Raw genomic sequence first — 26,918 nt, forward strand, 5'->3', positions numbered from 1 at the left:
CAATCACCTCTCAAGCAGAGGGTCGTGGGTTCAAACCCCGGCTCGCACTCCGAGTTTTTCGAAATTCATGTGCGGAATTACATTTGAAATTTACCACGAGCTTTGCGGTGTAGGAAAACACCTGCACAAACCTGCGAAGCAATCTCATGGTGCGTGTGAAGTTCCCAAGCAGCACTGGGCCCGCGTGGGAACTGTGGCCCAAGCCCTCTTGTTCTGAGAGGAGGCCTGTGCCCAGCAGTGGGACGTATATAAGCTGGGATGGATGTACTCTTTTTTTACATTCAGTTTTATATAGTTCTAAAACCAGTTTGATTTGATCGCACGCCGACGCAAAATAAGCGGACAGTTTTATATAAAACCTAATTACGCACCTCATGATTCGAAAAATTACGCTCGTTTTTTTAGCACTTGCTAAGTAGGTACCACTGCTACGAGAGCCTGCGGCAGTCCTATTTCTAAGGCTGCATTCCTTAACGCGGAGATAGGATGTGCAGAATCGACTAACCACATGAGATTGCAAGCGGAGCGGAGGAACATTTAGAGCAAAAACGACGAAAAATGGCGTGTAAGATTCACGTTTTGATCTTAGCTTTTCATGCCGATTGGATCCCAGTGGTAAAAAACCTGACTACGAAGTTTTAAAGGCCCAGGAATCCCTGATCAAGGCAGATCATCATCATCATCATCAGCCTATAGAAGTCCACTGCTGGACATAGGCCTCCCACAAACTTTTACATTCATAATATATTATATTAGTAGGAAATATAGTAGGATCACCTGTTTATGAATAATGACATTAATGAAATATACTCTTCAAAGTGCCATTACGATATTTTTGTACGTGTGTTCTCATAGGTAAATATGGCGGTTATAGATACGCAAAGAAACCTAGAATGACGCGTAAAGACATTAGGGCCGCGACGCGACCTACCTCAATGAGTCTATGCATCAAGCGATAAGATACGGCCAAGTGGTATGTGCAGGTGGAGCTAGTGATGTACAAATAAAACCATCCATTTATCGCAGAAACATCGATAATCGACTTGTTGCATCGATGTTTTTCTTAGTTTCGGTGGATCAGTCATATTCAACGATTTTAACCGAGTTAACCAGAAACGTCTCCGTTTTTACTTTGGGAAAAAAAGCTTTCTTACGTCTCTTTTTGCAACTTTGTTAGGTTATTAAGTACCTATGTGGGTAAGGCCGCGAATTTTAACCAATGTGACATAGATAACATAAAAAAAATACGTGACGTTAACCATAAAACGTAACGCAATTTTTATAAAGCCTAGATGAAACTGGTAAAAATTCCCATTAGATAACGTATTATATGAAAAAAAAATACATGTCATAATAATAAAAGTGAAGTTTTTATTTTTACTAGAACTTTCTGACGATACTGATCTTAAATCTGTCCTATATTGAGATCTATAGAGCTAAACATAGAATGTGGAAGTAGAAGTACCCTCTAGTTGACGAACATCTTTCCAAAGTGTAATCTTTACATGCCTCTCTAACACCGACAGTAAGGTGCACATTTATAAGCATAACGAATTTGGATGTGGTTTTTTTTTATTCGACTGGATGGCAACGATACAAATGAGTATGAGATCACCACCGCCCCATAAAAATCTGCAACACCAGGGGTATTGCAAGACGCGTGCCAACCTAGAAGCCTATGATGGGATACCTCACGTGCCAGTAATTTCACCGGCTGTCTTACTCACCACGCCGAAACACAACAGTGCAAGCACTGCTGCTTCACGGCAGGATTAGCGAGTAAGAGGTGGTGGTAGCAATCCGGGCGGACCTTGCACAAGGTCCTACCACCTAGTTGTGAGCATATGCTTGTGACTTCGACTGTACAAGCTATTAAATACCTCAAAGGAAATGGCCAAACCCTAAATCACAGGTTTTACCAATTTAGGAAGTAGTATCTTAGTTAAGTGGACAATGTAAAAAGATGTTTTTGTAAATAAATTATTATGATTATTAAGTTTAGGTAACAAATGAACTAAGTAGGTAAGTGAATCTCTCCGTTTGTCTCTCACTTTAAATACGCTATGCATGTAGCATGGACGTGAACACAGAACTCGCCACAATTCTCTTGTGCGATCCCTGCACCTACAGATTAAATTTATTTAACTTCAAAATATCCATCTAACTAACTTACTGTGCGTGCAGTCATTGAAACCTAATAATAAACTGTGTAAGTTAGAATTTTTCTGTGTGAACTTCCCTTTACCACATTTTTTTCGTACGTTATGTACAAATACGTAGCATTTTGTAAAAATGTAACGTAATCGTAACGAAAGTGTAACGTATTTTATACAAAAAATCGTTTATCATGGTGAATAACGACATTTTGAACATAATACACATGCCACTTACATGGAAAAGATTACCTATTCGTATGAAAACAACCAGTTAAAATAAATCACTACTTACCCTTAAAAATCGAACAAGCACTTTCGACGTTTTTTCGAAAAAAACACCTCCGCGTCAAACTTTTGATGGCTGTTTGTCAACAAACTGATGAGATTTATTTACCTCATCGATGTTGCCCTATTGAGTATTAGTTGCCAGTGTACAAAAACAAATTTCTACCGAAATTGGCGTTAAAGGTAGCTTCATAAAGCGTCACCTAAGTATTCGTAACGAAAAACGTGGTTTTTTGGCACGTGAAAGAAAATAAATATAAAACATGAAAATTATTTGATTATCTGATTCCGCAATCGTAGGACTATCGTTATATCATAAAATTTTTGTTTAATACCATCATCGAATCATGAGAAGTTAAATAGCATGAAAATAATAAGGTATTATGTACTCGTGGTCAAAAAAAATAGTCAATTTTCGTTACGTTTTGGACGGTATTTATTTTTATTATTTTTTTAAAAGGGTTTAAATCAATTATCTCATTTGCGACCTGAGAGTTATATCGTGTGTCATATAATAAAAAAAATTAAACCTCTTAGGTGTTATCAGTTTTTTTTTTATCAGCGTTCCAAATTTGAAACGTCAAATTGGTCAAAATTCGCGGGCCTTAAACCCATGTATAAATAATTAATTGATTCGGCATTTCTTTGCTGGGGTCCGTATCTAATAGACTACAAACTTTTTTTTATAGGGCAAATGTGTTTTCCACATCAAAATACTATTTGTAACAGACGTAGCTGTCGCTTGCATTGGTGGTAATGAAGATTAAGGTGAAAAAGCCTAAAATTTGGTACTTATTAAAATAAAACAGCCTCTTGTAACACCTAATAGTAATGTAGGTGCGCTCCTGAGGCTTCGATGAATTAATGAAAAGAGATTTAGAGGCACACGAACGTATAATAAAGATTATCAAAAAGGAAAGTATTTACAATTGAATATTAAACTAGGGAAAAGGAAGGATAAGAGTTTAGCGCAATGGATAGTTGTGTTCAGGACCGCGTCGCCGGAAGGAATGTCGCTCCGCTTCTCGACTGGCCTTCTGGGCAATTCAAATGAACTCGAATACGCCGCGCAGTTCCACGCGCCGGTGTGCAGATGTTTACAGTATTGCCAACACGTGGAACCGACTGCGGCTAGCGGGGTAATGTCTTATCTGGACGCTACACTACTCCCCCGCCGAGACCATTGCCTGCTATGGTCGATAGTGATCTGGAAATCTTACATATCGTCCACTTCGCGTCATTCTGACGGTGCTCGGTTCAGGCTCTGGTATTGTTGATGCTTGATGGCTGTTGGATGTGTCCTCATCTATAGTGTCGCTGGTCATGAAGGCCGGCTTCAGTCGATCGATGGTCACGGTGTTCGGCTTTCCATTTAAAATGATTCGAAAGGTCTTGTCACGTCTCTCGAGGACCTTGTACGGGCCTGAGTACGGGGACTCTAGCGATCTCTTCGCGTGCCCTTGACGAAGAAAAACGTACTCGGCCGTGCTCAACTCTTTCGGGATGTAAAAAGGTTTCTTCGAGTGATGACTGGCCGGGACTGGGTTGAGTTTTCCAATGTGGTCACGAAGTCTGGCTGCGAAGTCCGTGTAGTCGACCGTAGTGCCCTTCGTAGGCGTAAAGAATTCGCCAGGTAGGCGTAAAGGTTCCCCGTAGACGAGCTCTGCTGCTGAAGCTTGTAAGTCGTCCTTCCAAGCGCTGCGGATGCCCAGCAGCACCAAGGGTAAGGCTTCAGCCCAGTGCGTATTAGAGTGGCATATGATTGAGGACTTGAGCTGGCGGTGGAGTCTCTCAATGATCCCGTTGCAGGCCGGATGATAGGATGTGGTAGGCCGGTGCTCTGCCCCGAGGATGGATGACAAGGTGTGGAACAGCTCGGACTCAAACTGCCTGCCCCTGTCTGTGGTGATTTTGACAGGGCAGCCGAAGCGGGCGACCCAGCCCGCGATGAAGGCTCGCGCGCAGGTCTCCGCTGTGATGTCAGCCAAGGGGTAGGCCTCAGGCCAACGGGTGAAGCGATCAATGACCGTCAAGCAGTATCTGTAACCACAAGAAAATGGTAATGGCCCTACTATGTCCATGTGGACATGTGAAAAACGAAGTGATGGTGTATGAAATGATGATATGGGTGATGACGTATGACGTGAAATTTTGTTTTTCTGGCAATCTGTGCATTCTCTCGCCCAACGGCGACAATCTCTGCGTATGTCGGGCCAGACGAATCGTTGCGTCACCAATTTGACAGTTGCGTTTGCACCTGGATGGCTCAAACCGTGCAATGAGTTGAAAGCTGCACGACGAAAGGCTTGAGTAAGGTAAGGTCTTGAATTACCGGTGGAGATGTCGCAATAAATTTCGAAATTATTTTCAAAAGATTTGATTTTCTTGAGATTCAATGAAGACGATGATGATGATGATGATGAGTCAACTTGAAGAAGCGCTTGCAGTTCAGGATCTTTATCTTGAGCGCGTGCAAGGCTTTCGTAGTTGATTGACCCATTTATTTCTTCTACTCTTGAGAGTGCGTCTGCAACAACGTTATCTTTTCCCGCTACGTACCGTATGTCCGTACTAAACTGTGAGATGAAGTCTAAGTATCGGAACTGTCTCGGTGAGCATTTGTCTCTAGCGGTGGTGAATGCAAACGTCAAAGGTTTATGATCCGTATAGATGATGAAGGGTCTGGCCTCGACCATGTGACGAAAATGTCTGATAGCGTCGTATATAGCCAGCAGTTCTCTGTCATACGGACTATACTTCTTTTGAGCAGGATTCAGTGGTCTTGAAAAGAATGCTAGTGGTTCCCAGGCTTCCGGTGCTGCGCGCTGCTGTAAGACTGCGCCGATGGAAACGTCTGAGGCGTCAGTGTGGATAGCGAGCTCGACGTCTGTCAGCGGATGAGCGAGAAGAGTGGCTTGAGAGAGAGCTTGCTTACATGACTCGAATGCATGCATCATGTCTTCTGTCATCTCGATCTCTTGCGTTGGCTTCTTCTTCGGACCGGACAGTACGACGTTCAAGGGCGCTTGCAAAGCTGATGCACCTGGTACGAACCTTCTGTAGAAGTTGAACATGCCCAGGAATCGTCTGAGTTCCTTGACATTCTTGGGTACAGGGTAGTCTTGGATTGCTTGTACCTTAGACTGCAGCGGACGGATCCCCTCTGCGGACACTTCATGGCCAAGAAAGGTGATGTTCGTTACACCAAACTCACATTTTGCAGTGTTGATGAGGATACCATACTCTGACAGTCGACGAAATAGTTGATGGAGATGTTGGTGATGCTCTTCTGCGTTTCGAGAGAAGATCAGAATATCGTCCAAGTATCCATAGCAGAAATCCAGACCTCGCAGCGCTTCGTCCATGAAACGTTGAAACGTTTGAGCTGCGTTCCGGAGACCAAACGTCATGTATGGAAACTGAAACAGGCCAAAAGGTGTGATAATGGCTGTCTTCTTGATGTCATCCGGATAAACTGGGATCTGGTTGTAGGCTTTGACAAGATCAACCTTGGAAAATATTGTACTCCCGGCGAGTTGCTGCGTAAAGTCTTGAATATGTCGGATGGGGTACTTGTCTGGAATCGTACGCGCATTAAGGGCACGGTAATCGCCGCATGGTCGCCAACCGTCATCTTTCTTGGGTACTAGATGAAGCGGAGAAGACCATGGACTCTCAGACTGACAAGCTGTACCGTTCTGCAGCATATCCTCGAACTCCTTTTGTGCGATCTTCAGGCGATCCGGAGGAAGGCGACGGGGCTTACTCGCAATCGGCGGGCCAGGGAGTGTGCGTATATGATGCACCGTATTATGCTTGGGTACCTTTGGTGTACCTGAAGGTCGGGTGATGTCGGGATACTGACGTAGGATCTCGTGGTACTTTGATTCCCCTGACATCACCTTCACTGACGAGATGTCTTCGGATGTACCTTGGGTTGGTACTGCAGCGGAAAGAGTAGTGTGGCCATCTATAATGCGTTGTTTCTTCAATCATAATATTAAAGAAGGACAAAAAATCAACACCAATGATGGGTTTAGCAACGTCTGCCACCACGAATCTCCAATTAAATGCTCGCCGCAAACCCAAGTCAAGTTTCAGCTGCACCGAACCGTAGGTAGATATAACTGAGCCGTTCGCCGCTGTTAACTCGTAGCTGCTCTTAGGTCGGTTGCCACTGAGTGACGTGCGCGGGTATACACACAAATCCGACCCGGTGTCTACTAGGAAGAGAACTTTCGAGGAACGGTCCATTACGAAGAGGCGGCCCGGTTTGGTATGGCAGTCGTTAGCCGCTACTTCCGGCTGCCGTTGAAGTTTTCCGACCCAGGGTAACTGCAAGGCCTGGTACAGCGAGTAGAGTTGTCTCCAAACCTGTAATGGTACCAGCAGATAGACGGGCCTCTTGGTTTCGACGCAGACCGTGACCGCGCTTGACGTCCGACTGTAGTTTTGTTGCGGGAATTAAAACGCGAGCGCGATCTTGAGTGCGGTTGTCTACTACTGAACTGCGCTTTGAGCGAAGCAATTTCCGATGTTAGTTCTGCCATTTGCTTTGCCATTGCCACGAAATCTGAATTTGAAAATTTTTTGCTGTCACTGTCATTTTTTACGGAAAATATTTGCGGTTCTTGTGGTACAAGATCGTGCACTTTGTCAGCTAAATCCGCGAGTTCATCTAGCGTTGAATTTGGCTGCGATGCGATTACGATCTGTAAATTTTTCGGTAACCGGCTTGACCATACGGTGCGCAAAAAATCATCCGTCACTGAAGTTCCAGCCAAAATGCGCAGCTGGCGTAAAAATTGCGATGGTTTCCTATCGCCCATTTGCTCACCTTGTAATAATTGCAGCGATTTCTTTTCCTGCGACAATGACAATCTTGAAATAAGCTCGGTTTTCAATTTGACATACCGGTTTTCGGCCGGCGGAGAATTTATGATATCCTTGACTTCTACCGCGTATTGATGTTCCAACTGACTAATTACATAATTGAATTTTGTAGAATCAGCGGTTATTCCCGACAAAGAAAATTGCGCTTCCATCTGCGAAAACCAAAGCGCAGGCTCTTGCGGCCAAAACGGCGGCGCTCGTACACCGACTTTGAATACGGCGCCATCGCTGTCACTTGCGCTGTTTCCCATTGACATTTCAATATTATGTAGGTTTTATATTCTTACTTGAATTTTGCTTGAATTTTGCGTTTCTTGTCCAATGCGGGGTCACCAGTGTAGGTGCGCCTCCTGAGGCTTCGATGAATTAATGAAAAGAGATTTAGAGGCACACGAACGTATAATAAAGATTATCAAAAAGGAAAGTATTTACAATGGAATATTAAACTAGGGAAAAGGAAGGAAATGAGTTTCGCGCAATGGATAGAGTTCTGTTCAGGACCGCGTCGCCGGAAGGAATGTCGCTCCGCTTCTCGACTGGCCTTCTGGGCAATTCAAATGAACTCGAATACGCCGCGCAGTTCCACGCGCCGGTGTGCAGATGTTTACAGTATTGCCAACACGTGGAACCGACTGCGGCTAGCGGGGTAATGTCTTATCTGGACGCTACAGTAACAACAGATGAATTTTATTTGAAAATGTAGCTTTAAATTTAACAAAAAATCAAAAATCTATTTCGACTTTAATAATATAAAAAATCTTTTTAAAGAGCAGGTAGAAGAAGAGCCGAACTAATATATTCAATTAATATAGTCAATAATCGTAAAAAAAACACGCTCAAGTATTATTGTCATTATTATTGCGTTGCATCGATATAATTGTTTAAAAACATCCCTATGCGGGGCGTGTGATAAATCAGTTGTAATGGATCCTCGTAACGTCTGAAACGTTTTGACTTGTAATGTTACGCTTCAACGGTATAGACTAATTGTGAACGATAACGTGGCACTAAACTTTGAAAATTAAAGAAGTGCCATAAAGGGTGTAATTGCTAAAGGTGCCATAATTTCTGCTGCATTCAAATTTTTTATACAAAAGGTTCAGTACCCTTAGTGTAAGTTTTCGGTTGCAAAATACGTCTCGATCGCGGTTCGCGTTAAAATCTCAATTTGTATGGAAAACACGAACATCGCAAACGTCCGCTAGAGGCGCTGTTCGTGTTTGCATACAAATTGAGATTTTTAACGCGAAACGCGAAAGAGACGTATTTTGTACACCGAAAACTTACACTAAGGGCACAGCTTGTGCCACACGACGATTCAAAATGAGTTTTACACATTTTATGAAACCAAAATTACGCCACCGAAAATACGCGACTAACAAGTCAAAAAATTACACTCGTCTGGCTTCACCCTAACTGGAACATTTTCTACGTCTTTAATAATTTGTGCATTCAGAATTTTTATTCCGAATAAATAATCGCCACATTTGTTGAACTTAAGCCTATCGCCACATTTGTAGGCGTTAGGAACTCTTTGATCCGTTCTTCTAGAAACATTTCAGCGTTATCAATAGCGTTAGCAATAAAAATCTACAAACAATTTTGTTTACTTTAGTTTCTTCTGTATCCTTAGCTAAAGTCAATAGTCTTGCTTATCCTATTTTGTGCCGCAATCCTTTATTCAATGTCCTCTGTCATATATAAAGTACAGTATAAGCTGTGTAAGCCTACAGTTGGCCGGCGAGTCGCGAGGTCGCGTAAAATATTCAATGTTGCACACAATTGCAATTTCGCAAACGACATCTGTTTCCTCGCTGAATCATAGAACGACAAAAACGTCTCAGTTTCGCCCACATATTACGAGTTTATGGCTTTGAACTCCTGTATGTTATGACAGCTAACTTTGAAGCTGCAGTAGGCATAGTATACGGATTATGCATACAAAAATAACTTGTTGGGCATTTAGACTGAACCCAAATCTGTGAGAACAGTTTCCTTTTAGCATAGGTAATTATAATGATTTCTGTTTAATGGAAACGTAAAGGGAAGGGGTAAAGGCTTAAAAATGATCATGTGAAAAACGTATTTTGTATGAATATGAGCGAAATATTTTCGCTTTACGTCAGAATGCTTTGAAAGAAACTTTAGGAATGCTCATGAAATGTTCCGCGTGCAGATATTTTTCAATATTTAATTACTTACTCTTAATTATTTAGAAAAGTCTAAGTGACTTTTAATTAGTAGTTGGTATGTTCAAGCTAAAAAGTAACTCTTAGTATTATGTTATTATAATAAACAAAAGTACAGTCACGTTTACATTTTTAAAATTAGCGACTGACAAGGTAACTGGACTTTACCGGTTTTGTTTATGTCGGAGATCTAAGGATTTCGGGAGTTCTCGGGGGCGAAAAATTATTTTAGCTTGGTCCTCAACTCTGGGGAAACGCGTGTTTTCAAGTTATAGCCCAAGCAAAGCCCTGTAGCCCAGCAGGGCTACTACGAAACTCGAAACTCTCGCTCTCGTATTAAATAGTATAAGTGTCAGAGGAACCGCACGACACGAACTTCGAGTTACGAGTTTCGTAGTAGCCCTGCAGGACAATGAAAGAACATTCGTTTTTTGTGCATAAAAAAGTAGAATTTGCAAAAATATGTCCTATTAACCCTACATACAACATAAATTTGACATTGGTTCACGATTCTGCGGCATCTAAGTTCAAAAGAGCCGAATATCGGCCGTCAAATCAAGTCAGTTATTTTAGAGGGTGGGTTAGGTGTTGGTGGCCCCTGGCTGATTATTATAATTGAAACACAACAAACACGGCTCAGCACCATCTGCTGTAAATTACAAGCTATCACAAAGGAATCCGTCTGAATTACCTTATCCGTAAAACAAACATATCTTAATTGAGTCGCTGAAAACCGGTTATGGGAACAATTAGGTGCTCCCCTTGATTTAATTCGGAAAGCTATTAAACGTGGTCATAGCGCTCAGAGCAGGGAGTAAAGAATGGTCAGTTAATTGGCTCATAAATCACGCGCCGGACAATTATTTTTTTGTTTTGTGCAGTTAGTACGGATCGCAGCCGGTAGATGGGGTCATTCGCGCTTTTTGTTTACGATTTCCATTTCAAGTGGTGATTTTTAAGCGTTTTGTTTATTATAACCATTGAATTCGGTTTGTTTGGATCACGCTGTTAAAGGACTGCAATCGAGTTTTGTTCGAAATGATAAATAACGCGACGTGTACTGTACTGTTTGTTGATTTGTTATAACCAGATAACTTTCGTTGAAAGTTGTCCATCCATACAGAGAAAAACAGACTTTTGCAATGACTCATCCGTTGAATGTAACTTAATAGATTGTTTAAACTAGTAAATCATACTCTGTCTTTAAAGCCGTTTCATTTGAGCTTTAAATTGAAAAACGATTCCCTTTCGATGTCAGTTATAAATAAAATCAGAAAAGCCATAGCTGATGCAAGTGCATACACACCATAACGAGCACTATTGTACTTCAGATGTTAGCCGTAGTATAGATTCTCTGGTTCCATTTAAATGCCTCTAAGACATCCAAGAAAACAAAAAGTATGAGAGGAGAATTGATCTGTAGTTGATTTATGTTGGCAGTTCATTTTGAGCCCTTTCAAGCTCTTTTATTTCAATTCGCGTCATTGAAATCAGTCTTTCATTTTCCTACTCGGATGCATTTGAAATTCAATGAAGCCAAACAATTTACTTATGCTGTAATGAGATCATAAAATTCACTCGCATTCTTTGATCCAATTAATGAACCTATGATTAGGTAATACTAAGGGAGTGGAGGTTTATAATAATATCTGTAAAATATCTTTTAGGAGCGAAAAAGAACTGTAAGAGGAGTAAGATGGCGGTAATTTTCGTCTAGCTACTAAGTTCATTTTCAAGCTAGTAAAACATTTATCTAGTTAACCTTAAACAGTACCTAATATTTTACTTTAACTTCCTATTTGAAATACGAATTAACGAGGTATTTTTAAGCGAATAATGAAAAAAATACATAAAAAAGCAAAAATAATCCGCAATGCAAAAATTCAAGAAAAATATGACAGTGCTGTCATCTAACGACAACCTTGACAACTGGATGTCTATTTGATTTCATCGCCATCTAGCGCTAACTAGCGACAACTTTTAGCTCGGCACCAAACTATGACTCGGAACAACAACATTGTAGCAACGCGCTTGTCTAACGAGTTCCTCTTGTCGTCAACAGGCGGCAGCACGTGGCGGCGCCATGGAGCTCGACGGGGACAGGGGGCGCTCGCGCTCAACACGAGCTCTTTGAGTTGCTGGAGCGTGTACAATGTTCCCGATTGGACGATCAGAGGGCAGTACTGCCGCCGTATTTTTCTCAGGTAAGTGATTTTTGATTTATAATGCGATTTTACTAGGATTTTATTCTAATTTCGACCTTTTTTGTTTATTATAATAGCTTGCTGGCACTTCTGCAATAAATATTTTTTCTTGTGTCAATCAAAAAATTACAAAGATGAAGCATGTCAAACTTCGAAACTGAGGGCCCGTGCCCGTGTAGCACGGTGACGTCGCACTGTGGGCTGAAAATCTGCTTTCATAGACATAGGAATCGAAGTTAACATTTTACAGTTTTTTTGCTTGAAAAGGCTATCACTTACCATTATTATGCTAAGTTATGATCCTGGCGTGATCTGGCACGAAAACTGATGAGTTTTTTTTTTTTTCGCAAAAAATATATGGAGCTGGAACGAAAAGACGGAATATCTCGGGAACCGCAAAAAAAACACAAATATCCTTACAGCCTTACTAATTATTCCTGATTTGTTGACATACTACATATTTCAGTCATAGCGGGTTTTTTTTTAATCGACGAAATTTTTAATTTATTTTTTCCGTCCCAGACGTCTTACTTTAAAGATAAAAGACAGTAATATGTATGATTCGCCTTTCCAATACAAGATGGGTTATTTTCAATCAAATTTTTCAGTAAGTTAGTTTATAAATATAATGACCCGGATAACTCACGTCTTAATCGAGTTTAGCTCGACATGTTTCGGGCTAATCCGTAGCCCTTCGTCTTCGGAGCAACGCGACTCAGCGGCTGCTGCAACAGCGCACTGCGCGCCGCCGCTTGCTCGCGCGACTACCCGACGAAACTGACACCGACACAACTACCCGCGTTTGCGCGCTGCGTTCGAAACATGTCGAGCTAAACTCGATTAAGACGTGAGTTATCCGGGTCATTATATTTAATATGAGTGAGTCTCACGTAGTTTCATGTCAAAGCAAATCTTTAAGTTAGTTTTATTACCTATATTAAAATACTCAAATATACAGAACCATAACAACTAAAGCCGATTTTCAGCCCACAGTGCGTCGCTCCAAATTTTATCAATGCAAGTACTATACTCAGCAGCACAAAATTTGGCCCACCCTTCGTACAAAATTACCGATTCTGCATACATTTGAGGGTCAGATGTTTTGCCACTCAGTAGGTATGTTTATTGTTGTTGACAAGAAAAAAAATGTGGCTCTTTAAAAACTTTGTAAATTATAATTTTTGACCCATCCGACTCAAAAGGTTGCAATGCCGACCCCTATATATATACGCATACCTAATATTCCCATCATTAGTGGCCTTAGATAATTAAAGTTATCTAAGTTAGTGGCCATAAGCAAGCATATTTAATATATTTATTTCTTCAGGCCTACTTATCTTATCCATCTACCCCCAACATACAAGTGAAAGGAAACTAGAATCTTGCGATTCAAACAATTTTAAGGGTCACCAAACACGAAGTTCGTTAACACCCGGGCAAACAAAGCGCAAGACAAGTGAAGGCGAGCGGACGGAGGGTGGCAAGCGGAGCGAAGCGAAGAAATGTCACGGGTGGTGCGCAACCGTACCTGCCCGAAATTCCTTTTTAGGGTTCCGTACTTACCGTTTGCGATGGGACATCATGGGCTAAAAAAAACTCTTAAAACTCATAAATAAGCAACGAAGTGATGTTTCGCTATGATGTTTTTCAAGTTTTGCAGTCGCAAGTGTAGGTCTGTTGTTTTTTTTAAATGATAGGGGACCGATTTCTGGATCACACTCGTATGACTCGGATAACTCGAAAACGCTGCTCAAAAGTGGTCAAAAATTGCGCTGAATTTACATAAATACGGATTGAAATACGGGTAATCTTTAGAACTAGTCAACAACTTTATTTGTACTTTGTGGTTGTAAAAAGGTTAATTAAATTTGTATATTTTTGAATTATTTTCAGCTTCGATTTGTAGATTGTAAGACCAGCATTTCAACGGCTTTTTACGGCTACCACTATCCTATCGTATCTGCATTAAAGAAATGAGCCACAACGAGCGGAAAGTTTTTAAATAACCTAACCAACAAAAAGTTGGAAAACTCCCGATTTTGTCACTTCAAAGTTTAATATCTCAAAAACGGTTGAACTGATTTTGATAAAACATGTCTAATAACCATCGCTAGAAAACAGTTTAGTTAGTTTAGTTTATTTATTCACTCAACATAACAATTACATTATATAAATACATTAAGTCTGATTATATAAGAATTTATGCTGAGATCGTCAAAATTTGTAAAAATAAGCAAAATAAAAAAACAAACAATAAAATACAATGTCAAAATAAATTAAATTCGTCCTCAAGGGGGAGTTGACAAGAAATCAAATTATTAATTATGTTAATGAAAAGTAAAACTAAAACTATAAATAAATAGTATCTCAAATAGGGATCGTCATAACAAAATAAATTTACTTAAAACATATTTACAAATATTCAATTAATGTCAAGAAAAGATTATTTCCGAAAACTCACTTACAAAATACAGAGGTGTATCCATTAAAAGGCTTTTCACCCGGAGACCGAACATGCTTTCAAATTAAAAAACTACATTTAAATCGTCCGCTTCCACCGTTTAAAAGCTACGATGCCACAAACATCACACAGACACACAGCGGTCAACTTATAACACCCCTTTTTTTGCGTGGGGGGAACGATGCAGTGTCGTTGTTTCTCATTTCTTCATCAAGTTGAAACGCTAGTAGAAGAATAATACTATAATGGGAGTATTGCGAAGTGTTATTGCATTATCGACCCTGATTTTAGTATCGAAAGGAAAAGCAAAGATGCTTCGACCTTATTGTCCCACATTATCGTTTAAAACAATTATTAATATTTTAATAATCTTCGTATTACGTGCAGTATCACAAAAAATTTAAGCCGAATTTCATTTTGTCGAAAACTTTTCGTACTTACGTTATTGTTAGGCTAATGACTGCATTGTTTTTGTTTTACTTTTACATGCTTTTGTTTAATTTTATACAATGTTTACTATGGTAAAAACTTGCAAGTCTCATTTCACTTCTAGTGATCGAGAACTTGAAATTTGTTTTTTTTTACTTATAGTCTCATATACTTACTACAGACAGAAAGTTTTAAGTTTAGTTATAGTTATTCCATTTTTTTCCGTAGGTATTCGTTTGTTATATACTTATATTCTATAGGTATAAATAATTTATGACACCTTCAGAATGAGACTGACTCAATTCGAATTATTCTCATTTCAAAACTAAACCTGTTTTTCCTTTTTCACAAAGATTATTTTTGAAATATGAGAAAAATTCGGATTGTATCAGTCTCGTTGTGTTAGGTGCGCTATATATTGTGTAATCGTGTATATACCCAAACCTAGTGGCAATCCACGAAGACGCGTGATTTTGACAAATTAGACATTAATGACATTGTAATAAGCACCACGGCACGCGTCATCGTGAATAACTACCAATACCTCAATAAAAATATAATTTCTCGTGAGAAAGTTCGTGTAATAAATTTAAATTTGGAATAAGTACATACTTGCTATTTGCCGGAAAAATTTAACGTTTTTAGTGATTCATCATCCCATCATCATGCCGGACTATATACGTCCCACTGCTGGGCACAGGCCTCCTCTCAGAACAAGAGGCCTTGGGCCATAGTTCCTAGCTAAGGTGCCACAGACAGACACACATAGCGATCAAACTTATAAAACCCCTCTTTTTGCGTCGGGGGTTAAAAATATACTGTGAAAAATAATTTAAATTATTATTGCAAGGTCATTTCAATTGACTTAGCCTTAACTACTCAAGGCTGATGCAATTTTGCCGCTAACTTTACTTTTATTTATAAATGACCTGACCATTTTGTTTATACCTATTTCGCTCGAAAATTATGTATTAAATTGGAAGGTACTTTATGCGAATATTGTCAATATTGTAATATTGTTCGCCTTGTATTACAATTATTGCAAAATCGTTATTGTTAAGTATGTTTCTTATGTAGGTATAATTCCGATTCGAGCAAGCAATAAAAAAGGTATTTAGGGTACCTAATTATATGTATCTTACAAACACCTATTACAAAACCTACACTTTTGTACTAGGCAAGGAATATTTATGTAAAATTTTATGTAGCATATAAATACATATTATCTGTTTATCATACAAGCGCCAACCCCTAGCGGGAATCAATACCGGGACCTTTTACTTCTCAGCCAGAGGCACTTAGGTACCTTACCACTAAGCTATCCGGTCGTTTTGGCTACTATTTAGTTCTAATGATTTTTGCTTTCTATTTTTTATAGACCAAGGGCTAGTTCTCGAAGCATGCATGGTAATTACTGATGTTCGAAACACTAGCCCAATGAAAAATGTCTAACATGTTTAACATCTTTATTTTTCTAAACTTTATTAAGCTTTTCAGTAGGTTCTAGGTGGATACAAGCCGCTTCCAACCGAAGCAAATCAAAAGTTCTACGTCCCACAGTGGACGTCCTATGGCTGATATATGATGATGATGATAACTAAGCTTTTAAATGAGAACACACAATCCTTTTTATCACATACTCGTAGCACCACAAACCAAAGAAGTTGTTCTTTCGGGACGTACTAACAGCATTCACCCAAGGTCAGTATCTTATTTAAACCAAAATAAGCTTTCGTCTTTACGACTACGTCTATCAAGGTTGCGTTCGCTATCGGATCTTTGTGGTCGCATAAAGAGATACGGCCTTCAGAAATGGAGGTTAGGTCAATAAGAGCCCGGTTTACAACTCTAGTAACGATACCGACACACCTATAATAAAAATACACTACAACTATTGAATTTGAGCCTCATTATCTTTGTCGTAAGGTTTAGCCATCGACTATCAAGTCGATGGGTTTAGCGAATATCGGGTATAGATCGTGATTTTCGATTTGCCAACTCTTTTATGGTCGTGTAATGACGCGTTTAATTAAATCGGGTGACCGTTTTGGAGTCCTTAATAGGAATAAGTAATTGAATCACGATTCGTAGATAGAGGACGTACAAAAGATGATACTCCACGGAAATCATTCGTCACTACTTTGAAAAAATCTCGTATCTAAAATCAATATGGCAACAAAATTGAACCTTGACATAATGTTCATAAAATTCACTAAGAAAAATTATCTATTTTGAGGTACGAGTTTTTTTTAAAGTAGTGACGCGTTGTAACGATTTGAGCGCGTCATTCTGGATAAGCATCCAAAGGCCTTATTGTTTACACATTATAATCCTTTTCACTTCTTTCTGACACGTGGAGTAGGATTAAGGCAGAAAGACGGTGAATGCGAATGCGATCGCGAGTGCCCGGACGTTAGACAATACGACTTCTGCTCCTCATATTATCATCGCTGTCGATCGCTTTGACAAACACCTAGAGAAAACACCCTGTAACATGAAACATACAAAAGTCAAAGTCAAAATATCTTTATTCAATTTAGGCTATAACAAGCACTTATGAATGTCAAAAAAAATCTACCACATAACTTTCGTTTGGTCGTTAAAAACTTCAATCGATGACCAAATTTGGTTTAAGCTCCATTCTAGTAGGTACTACTACTTTACAACATCACGAATCAAATTCTTATATATAAACTAAGTAAAAATTCTGGAATTCCACAGTTAAATGTTGTAACGTATTTCTTCTGTTCATAATACCAGCGAACCGTGTAAAAGTTCTGACAAACTCACGATTATTGTAAATTACTACAACAGTAATCGCACGTACAGTGGTCATAAATCGTAATTTTGTCAGTGAATTATTTCTTGGCAGCAATTGCCACTTATCAGATTTAAAAAAGTTGAGCTGACTAGTTTGCGGCCGACGTGTGCCAAATAAAAAATGAATTAAAGTTGGTTAGGAATGTTCGAGTTTTTTTTTGTTGGTTCAAACTTTCGTGATTTAAAAATGTTAGTGCAATGATCACAGATTTGTTTATCTTGAGCCTTAAGTTTTATCAATAGTGAGCAATTTATCTCATAACTATACATATATATCACGGGGCAAGTGACACCAATTGACCTAGTACGAAAGTAAGCAAAGCTTGTGTTCATATATACTTAAACCTTATTAGATATATATACCTTAATAGATACCTACCTACATACATACATACTTAAACACATATTAACCGCCCACGATTCGAGACTAAACATTCATGTGTTTCATGCATAATATCTGCTGCTTCGTACCTAGTCAGGTTTTCTAACCACTGGACTACCCGTTCGTCGAATTCATCCATAATTTTAACCTATCTCACACATTTTCCACAAATCGCAAGTTTCATTGTTTCCTTCATTGAAAAGCTCGTGGTAAAATTTCAAATATAATTTCCCACATCAATCAACGAAAGAATCTTAGCTTTAGAAACCATGGCTTTTTTTCAACAATCTTTAGACAAAGCCATTTAAGTTGATGTATTGACTGACTGACTATAAAATACCCTAACTAACTTTGAACTTCACACCTAACCCTCTGCATCTGAACTGCAGCGCTTTAAACAACCGCCAAATGAGGCGACGAACTTGCATAAATGATCATCGCTCACGTAATCACCCGCTAGAGATGTGCGATAACCTTCGGCCTCGTAAATTTTAAATTTTAATGGCCTTTGTACCGTGTAGTACAGTAGTTTTGAATGTCAGTTATGCATTTAATTTTGTTATTAAATGTTCACGTCCTAATTGGCATGTTGTACGTGGAGTTGATGAAACAGGATGATTTTGTGGGGATAAAAACAAAAAATAATTGTTATTTTAATTTACTAACCCGCCTAGGCTTTGCACGAGTACACCAATATGAGGTAGTGACAAAAATAAGACCAAATAGATTTGGCAATCTGCTATCTCACTCAACCACTTTTTGGACGGAGAATTTTAAAACAGTTTTTTTTTGTATATTAGATATTAGATAACTGTAACTGACCAGCGGTGGACCTTTATCTCACCTGATGGTACCTAAGTGTAGATGACGCTGAAGACGTAGGTCTCATTCTGGTATGTTATCTTAAAGTAAAGTGAATCATAAAGGCATTAATTTGGGACTAAATATTATTAAAACAATGTTAGGTGTAGTTTAATTACACAGTATCAAAATTTTAACGGCAACAATCTTGCAAGACAGTTCAATAACGCTACTCTTTCCTTGCCCAGATAAAAATGTTAGCAACAAAGTGAATGACAAGCCACAAAATGCATATTTGAGCCCGGGCACAAAGTTCGTGATATTTCATAAGTTTCCGTCAGAAATTCTCTTCCCTTTACGTTTACCGTAATCTGGTCCAGGGATTGTCGGACACTGGCGGCCTGGCCGGCTTATGATTGGTCGAATCCAATCTCTGTCTGAAAAGTGTTTTTATTATATTATGAGGGGAGGCAAAGAGCATGGCAGGTCATCTGATGGAATAATCACCACCTGCCACCAGCAATTCGAGAAGTGCTACTGTTTGTTGCCGGCCTTTAATATGTAACCTAATTTTTGACACTAACTAATAACTAAGAACATATGGAACCTGTTTTTCAGAATTATTTAAATGATTGTTTTTATTTTTTATAAAAGAAAATCTTTTCGTTTGTGAAACTGAAGGCTAGATTTAGCTTTACTCTATGATTATTCACTAAGATTCCCATCCACTTACAATCCCATTGGTCTTTCAACAAGTTTTATTTAATTTATACAATGCTAAGTTACTTTATGACTGTTAAGGTGACATTTTGATAGTTAATTTCAGCACTTTAGTTTATTGAATAGACCTTCATTTGTAGTTTGTAATAATGACAACGCAAGAAGATATAGTACACATTTTTTACGTATAGTTATTCCAATTTAATGAGAAACAGAAATATATTTCGCTAGACATACTGTAAGTAAAGAAACATCCCCCTTCTCTATTGATTTGACGGCGATCGCTTTTCGTACACGTGCTACGTGATCCCTGAGTATGCAGAATTGCATCCCGCGCTGCGCCGTGCCCAATCAGTCACGTTTTGCCAAGGCGTGACACATGTCAGGGGACCAACCTGGGTTCAGTATATCTTGCCTAGACAGAAAGACGTAGAACCCTAGTTGGATCCTGTAAAGTTCCCTTGCCTAATTATGAAACTGGTCAGGATTTATTTCAAGACAATTGTGTAAAACCCAATTGGTTAGATTATTTTTTGAAAGATCCTGAAACATTTGTAAACGAAAATCATTTGTTAAAAATGTTTTGGTTTGCTTAGTGAACCATACGGAACTCTTGCGTTAGCAGTATTTAGTTAAAATTACCATTAACTATCTCCATTGTGGACACGAAAAAATTATAACATTTATGTATGGATAATTTTCGTGTCACAATGAAAAAATTAATAGTTATAATCCATAACTATAATTTATAAATGCGAAAGTAACTCTTCTGTCCTGTCTGTCTGTCTGTCTGTTTACGCCGCTTTTCAACGCCAAAACCGCTGAACGATTTGGATGAAATTTGGTACAGAGACAGAATAGAACTTGGGAAAGAACATAGGCTATCTTTTATCGCGAAAAAGAGGCTTTTAAGGGGTTGAAATAGGGGGATGAAAGTTTATATGGTGAAAGTTCGTCGCTGTTCGAAGATAAAACCATGAAACTTGGCATTTAGGCATTTAATCCATAACTTCCATACTATCCATAATCCATACTAATATATAAATGCGAAAGTAACTCTGTCTGTCTGTCTGTCTGTCTGTCGCTTTTCACGCCTAAAGCTGAACCGATTTGGATGAAATTTGGTACAGAGATAGAATAGACCTTGGGAAAGAACATAGGCTACCTTTAATCGCGAAGAGGTTTTTAGGGTCGAAATAGGGGATGAAAGTAAATATGGTGGAAGTTCATCGCTGTCGATAATAAAACATGAAACTTGGCATTTAGGCATTTTAATAAGAAATGTCGATATTTGTTGAGCTTTTTTTGAAATTTCGACCTGTTGAGGGGATGAAAGTTTTATGGAAGGTCTTCATTATCGAAGAATAAATCGATGAATCTTTATTAAACTTGCTATTTCGGCACGTGATAAGAGATAAATAGATATTTGTTCGCCGCGTTTTTATAATTCATCCTGAGAGGGGGTGAATAAGGGGATGAAATGAAAGTTTATATGGAAGATCGTCATTGTTGAAGATAAATCGGTGGTTCTTTTATGAAACTTGCATTTGGGCACGTGATAAGAGAATACATAGATATTTGTTCGGAATCGGATCGGGGCGGAGGCAGGTGGCAACGGAGTGGAGCGGAGGCAACGGATGGAGCGGAGACAATGCGGGCTACAGCGGAGGCAGTGATCGAGTAGAGACAACGGAGCGGAAGGCATCGGAGCGGAGGCAGCGTGGCAACGGAGTGGAGCGGAGGCAAGGGATGGAGCTGAGACAATGCGGCTGCAGCGGAGGCAGTCAAGTGAGAGCGGAGCTGAGGCTGGCGGGCGAAGGCTGGCGGAGCGGAGGCTTGGAGAGGAGGTAGCGGAGCGGAGCAGTGAAGCAGAACGTAGCGGACGCTGCTGAGCGGAAGCGGGACTGGAGCTCGATTGATGGTATGGTGATGATAGTGGTGCTGAGTATGAATAATTGATGATGATGATGGTTATTGTGGTGACGATGATCGATGATGATGAATGACAAAAAAAATTGGTTTATAAAAAATGTCTCATTTGAAAAACTTTACCTGCGGGGGGGATGCTAGCAGAGGGGATGATGCAGTGTTAGCAGAGCCTATTAAGCCAAAGAAAAAAATGTACGCAATGTGAGGTCATCATGAAAAAAATTATGATTTTCAGATTTTTCTTATTTATTGTGCTATAACAAGAGCTACTTTATGCAAATTCCAAGTTTCTAGGACAGCCAGCAGTGCGCTATAACTTTTTCTGTTAAGGCGATTTGTATGAAAACAACTTTTTAATGACTGTAGCCAGTTTAATGCATCAGTGACTGTAGCTTTTGATTGCATTGACTTAGAAGTTTTTTTTTTCACAGCTAATCGGGACTATTGACCTGAGTTTAGGATTATCTACCCCGCGCGTTTACGAGATAAAGGGTCTGACAGACAAGCGGACGGACGGACAGCAAAGTGATCCTATAAGGGTTCAATTTTTTCCTCTTGAGGAACGGAACCCTAAAAAACATTTGTTCTGGGGCGCTTTAAATTACAACCTATTTACTTGAAATATGGGGATGAAAGTTCTTACGGAATTTCCAAACAAATTTACTATAAGTATATTTATCCGGAACTCTGTGTTAGCTAAAATGCCGTCTTAATTATAATCCTACCCTCCTAACTTACAATAAAGGACGTAAGGTGTCAAGATTTCACTATGAAGAATGAGTCCTTTTGTGTTAGCAGGGTAGAATACACGTCGTTTTGCTAAAATGTGGCTACCCGCAAATAATTATGTTTTTACTAAAGAACATGGATGGATGGAAGAACAAAAAAAAATTTATATTCATAGCAATGTATTGAAATGGTTATTTTTCAGTAAACCGTAGAAGTTTCTATGTGCTATTATGGCAGAATAAGTATCCTAAATACATTAAATACTTCCCAAAGTTACTATTCCACACGTCGGACGAAGTCGCGGCAAAAGCTAGTTGTTAAAATATAGGTAGAGTCATTCACGATGACGCGTGCCATGATTCTTATTACAATACCATTAATGTCTAATTTTTGACAAAATCACGCGTCTTCACGGATGACACTAGGTATACCAGCTAACGCAGCTTTAACAGGCGTGCAACCTTTTGGTCTTCACCCTTATATTTTTGTTAAGAATGCGAAGGCTTATACTTGGCTAAGTTTCACCTTCGCTTACGAAACGAAAAGATGAAAGGGAAAAGGTCACAAAGTTGTTATCTCATATGAGATTCGATAAGAGTCCATTTATTAGGTCAAAATACATACGGACCATATTTATTGATTCCGTTAGGACTGCTAATGGCATTGCCGATGTTTTCTGTTGGCATGGCCGGACGGAATGAGATTTGTTCTCGTTTGATTGGATGTTAACCGTCTGAATTATTGATCTGATAATATTTTATACTAGATACTAGCTTTTGCCCCGGCTCCGCCCCGTGGTATTCGGTTATCGTGCGCTGTTCCCTCGGGAACTGTGCATTTTTCCGGGATTAAAAGTAGCTTATGTCACTCTCGGGCCCATAAACTATCTCTATGCAAAAATCACGTCGATCCGTCGCTCCGTTACGGTGAAAAACGGACAAATACACAAACACACTTTCGCATTTATAATATTAGTATGGATTGACAGTGGTGTGGAGTAAATGTTTTCGTAAGGCAAGCCAGCAAGAGAAGCGCGAGTTAGATATGTTTCAGATATAACACCTTGCAGTTAGTATACAGTCGCTAAACTATAACGTACCAGGGTGGATTTATTTCATAATTTTTTTGACGACCGGATGGCCGTCGTAGAGAACCTGACTAGAAGCTTGATATCCCGCTTCGATCCTCGCGGGGCAGATATTTATATCATCATGTCAGCCGAAGGACGTCCACTGCTGGACATAGGTCTCCCCAAGGCTCTCCACTCAGACCGGTCTTGTGCTTTCCGCATCCACCGCGATCCCGCGATATTAACCAAGTCGTCAAGATATTTATATGAATAATACGAATGTTTGTTCTCAGGTCTTGGATGTTTAAAATGTATTTAGTATGTATTTATCGATATAAGTATGTTTATCCGTTGCCTAGTACCTATCCATTGGGACTAGGTCAATTGGTGTCAAAGTGTCCCATGATTTTTTATTATTATTTAATCCATTTTGATATGATTTCTTTGGCAGATATATGGGATGCCAACATGACATTAGTGGTCACTTCTTCTTAGTCGTATGCTCCAGGTGGAGTGGTTATGTGGTAATGGATCATCTTTTTCGTTGGTTGCGGCTTTTGGTACCTACAGTCACCAGCACCATATCTGACACAACAAAGTGTGCATAATAAATATCTGATACGACTCCATTTCTAGGGCCGGTAGGACGTGTCAGATATTTTTGCACGCTCCGCTGTGGCAGATATTAATGCAGGTGGCTGGACTTACCCTCATTTGCAACAGACAGCTGGAAGACATTTCATCTTAAAAACTTACAGAAAAGACTTAATCAAAACAAAGAATAATATCTACAAATAAGTAGGAAAGTTTGTGAACATGTTTATTACTCAATAAAGCTGAAATTACTGGCACTTGAGGTATCCCATCTTAGGCCTCTAGGTTGGCAACGCATCTGCAACACCAGGTTTGCAGATGTTTATGGGCGGTGGTGATCTCTTACCATCAGGATACCCACTTACCCGTTTGCCATCCAGTCGAATAAAAAAAACAGCTAGTAATATGAAGTATTAAACTAATTTACGATCCATTCGATAAGAAGAATGCGCATTCGATTATCTCAATCAAAATTGTTATCTCAGGACAATGACCTGCTTTATCAGTCAAAGTCCCATTTATTATATTGTTTACGTTTAAGACATGATTTATAAAACATAATAGCCGGCAAATATTTCAGTACACAAAATAAATGGCTCGCTCGACATTTAGGGAAAGCAGAGGTGTAATAAGTGACCACCAAGAAACAAATAACACGTAATTTTTTCGATATTATGGCTTATGGCACAACACACTACCGTTGGCGTGTACAAGCGATCATGTTTTTTGAGTGGGTCGTCGTGGGACGATATGAAAATTATGTTTATTTTTATATTTCTTATTGGTATTAGAGTTCCAAGAATAATTCTCTTTTTAGCGGTACTTTATTTGAAATGAGTCAAAGGCACTGACTGATTGCCTTGTTCAGCAAACACCCAAGGTTTCTGACAGAATATCAGCACTGCAGGTTACTGAAGTACCTATATGTTGAGCCAGCGCCAGCCCCCTCTCGACATCGTCGCATGGCTCTGTGCATGTTTTAATTTAATATTATATTATAATAATTATTGTGAATTTTCTATTGTACTTTGAGCTTTGTATGCTGTTGCGAATAAAGTTTCTATTTATCCATCTATCTTTAACTTGCAATAGAATTTAGCACGCTCAGCACGGTAGGCTAAAAGAGAAGTTAAAACCCCGGCTAGAGCACCCGTAACATTTTTTTTATAAAATCTTAGTACTCCATTGGCCAAACGTGCTAAGAAAAACAAAAATATGCCAAGAGAGTGCTTTAAACGCAATTTAAACGGTCCATAATTAGGCTTTCATCCGAGAGCTCTGTGGTCCGGAGTATTTTTCACAATGCGTTATTCTAAATCGCGTTAATTAGGTACTTTACAGTACCGCAAAGATAAAGTCATAATTTGAAACGTCAGAAAGCAGATCGCGATAAAACCATCGCCGTCCCTTTGCATTTTGAGAGGTCAGCGGGAACATTTGCGACCTCCCACACGAGAGCGACTCATGTTTACCGACAAAAGACCTTTTTTACGTTCCCCCATTGTAATGTGATATTAACATGGACCCCCATTATTTTAGTTTGGGCTGGCGTCCCGCTGTTTACATTTTAAACCCAGATGACACGGTATTGCAATTTGCGGATGCATTTTGTTTGAGGCCGCTCAACTGCGGTGCAGTTTGATAATTAGTACACGTCATTTGGGTCGTATAAATTAAGACTTTCACGTTAAAATTTTGAGCGTACGTTTATTGTAAACGCATTAAAATGTGCACTTTAAATGAATTTTGTGTAAAATAGAACAATCATTTACTATATGAGGCTCGAATAAACAACTCGGATTGGTTGGTTTTAAAATATTATTTCTATGTTTATTCAACTCAAAAAAACACTATCTAATTTTAAAATAGATGCGTGAAAAACATATCGTGTTACTATCTTTATATGTTATTTATTATTTATTTAATTGAGGGCTGAATTACCTATCTATATGTTTTATTGTCAGTGCATTATCGCATTAGGCATTGCATGCATATTTACATGTGTTGGTGAAATAAATAAATTTCTTATTTTTAACCACGCCATCTCCAAAATTTATATCCACAAGAGGCTTCTTCATATAATATTAATTACCTCTACTATGCACCTCCTTCCGTAACCCAAACCGCATCCTTCCTCAAGCGTATTCCAACATCCTTAGGTTCTATGTATTCTTTGCCATCCGTTCCGTACGCTATGTCCGTACAAGCTCCACCTTAAAATAGCCGTCACCCACGACTCCGTCCGCGTAGAATTATTTTATCGCTATCCCGCGGGAACATGCAATTTTTCGGGATAAAACTATCCTAGGTCCTTCTCCGAGACTCGAAACTATCTGTAACATATATTGCTTTATTGATATAACTGTTAGTGTTGAGACCTCCTAGTAGATACCGTAAGGCAACTGTGTCAGGAGACCCCGCTCTTCCAATCTGTATACCGAATTTCTCTAAATCGGTTCAATGGTTAGAAAGTGATGAAGTAACAAACAAAATATATAGTCCGCGGATTCATATACCCTTAACCATGTAAGTACTAAAACTTTTACCAACCTCGGCAAATAATTATTGATTTTTTTTTACAAAGTTATGCAGTTCGACTTAATCACTAGCTGAAATATCCAGGATAAATTGTGTTGTATTTGATGGGAAAAGCAGCCTCTTCTGTGTCTCCCATATAATTTCACTTTGTCTTGGCTTCGGAAGCAGCTGCGTTCAAGGACACCTGTTGTGCCCTGTGAGAACTGCAGCCGACATGGTTTGGTGGTTGTGCTGCCGGATGTTCCCACGATGCACCACGCCCCAATTGTCCTGCGGTGCGCACTGCACCATATTTGCAAAGTTTCGACGCGAGACGTCCATTTCCTTCGCTGCAACAATGTCGTGTTGAGTTTTTGTGAATTCGCAATGTTAGAAAAGGTACCTAACTAGTTTGTTATTTCAAATGAATATACGTGTGTGTGTGCGGGATCGCGGTGGATGCGGAAAGCACAAGACCGGTCTGAGTGGAGAGCCTTGGGGGAGGCCTATGTCCAACAGTGGACGTCTTTCGGCTGACATGATGATGATGATGATGATGATACGTGTGTGGCCTGTAACACGGGCAAATAATTAAAACGTAGATCGTACTCGTCAAACTCAACAACATTAGTTCAGCGACTGTTAAAAATAATTCTTTTTTCATTTTTATTACACTTTAAAGTTTATTCGAAGATTGTGATCTAAGTACCAAAACTTAACCTAGAATATTTGCAGCAAAT

General features: G+C 39.3%; 1 protein-coding gene across 6 annotated transcripts in view; it reads left to right on the forward strand.

Moving 5' to 3' along the window:
* Positions 1–26,918, forward strand: part of RapGAP1 (Rap GTPase activating protein 1) — a 365,817-nt gene that overhangs the window by 231,010 nt on the left and 107,889 nt on the right. For all 6 annotated transcript variants that reach the window (XM_074105808.1, XM_074105811.1, XM_074105810.1 and 3 more), the window contains one exon: positions 11,586–11,727. In XM_074105808.1, coding sequence (XP_073961909.1) covers positions 11,586–11,727 — 142 coding nt within the window. The remainder of the gene's footprint in view (positions 1–11,585; positions 11,728–26,918) is intronic.

This window comes from Choristoneura fumiferana, chromosome 23 (assembly GCF_025370935.1).
Source record: "Choristoneura fumiferana chromosome 23, NRCan_CFum_1, whole genome shotgun sequence".
Lineage (NCBI taxonomy): Eukaryota > Metazoa > Arthropoda > Insecta > Lepidoptera > Tortricidae > Choristoneura > Choristoneura fumiferana.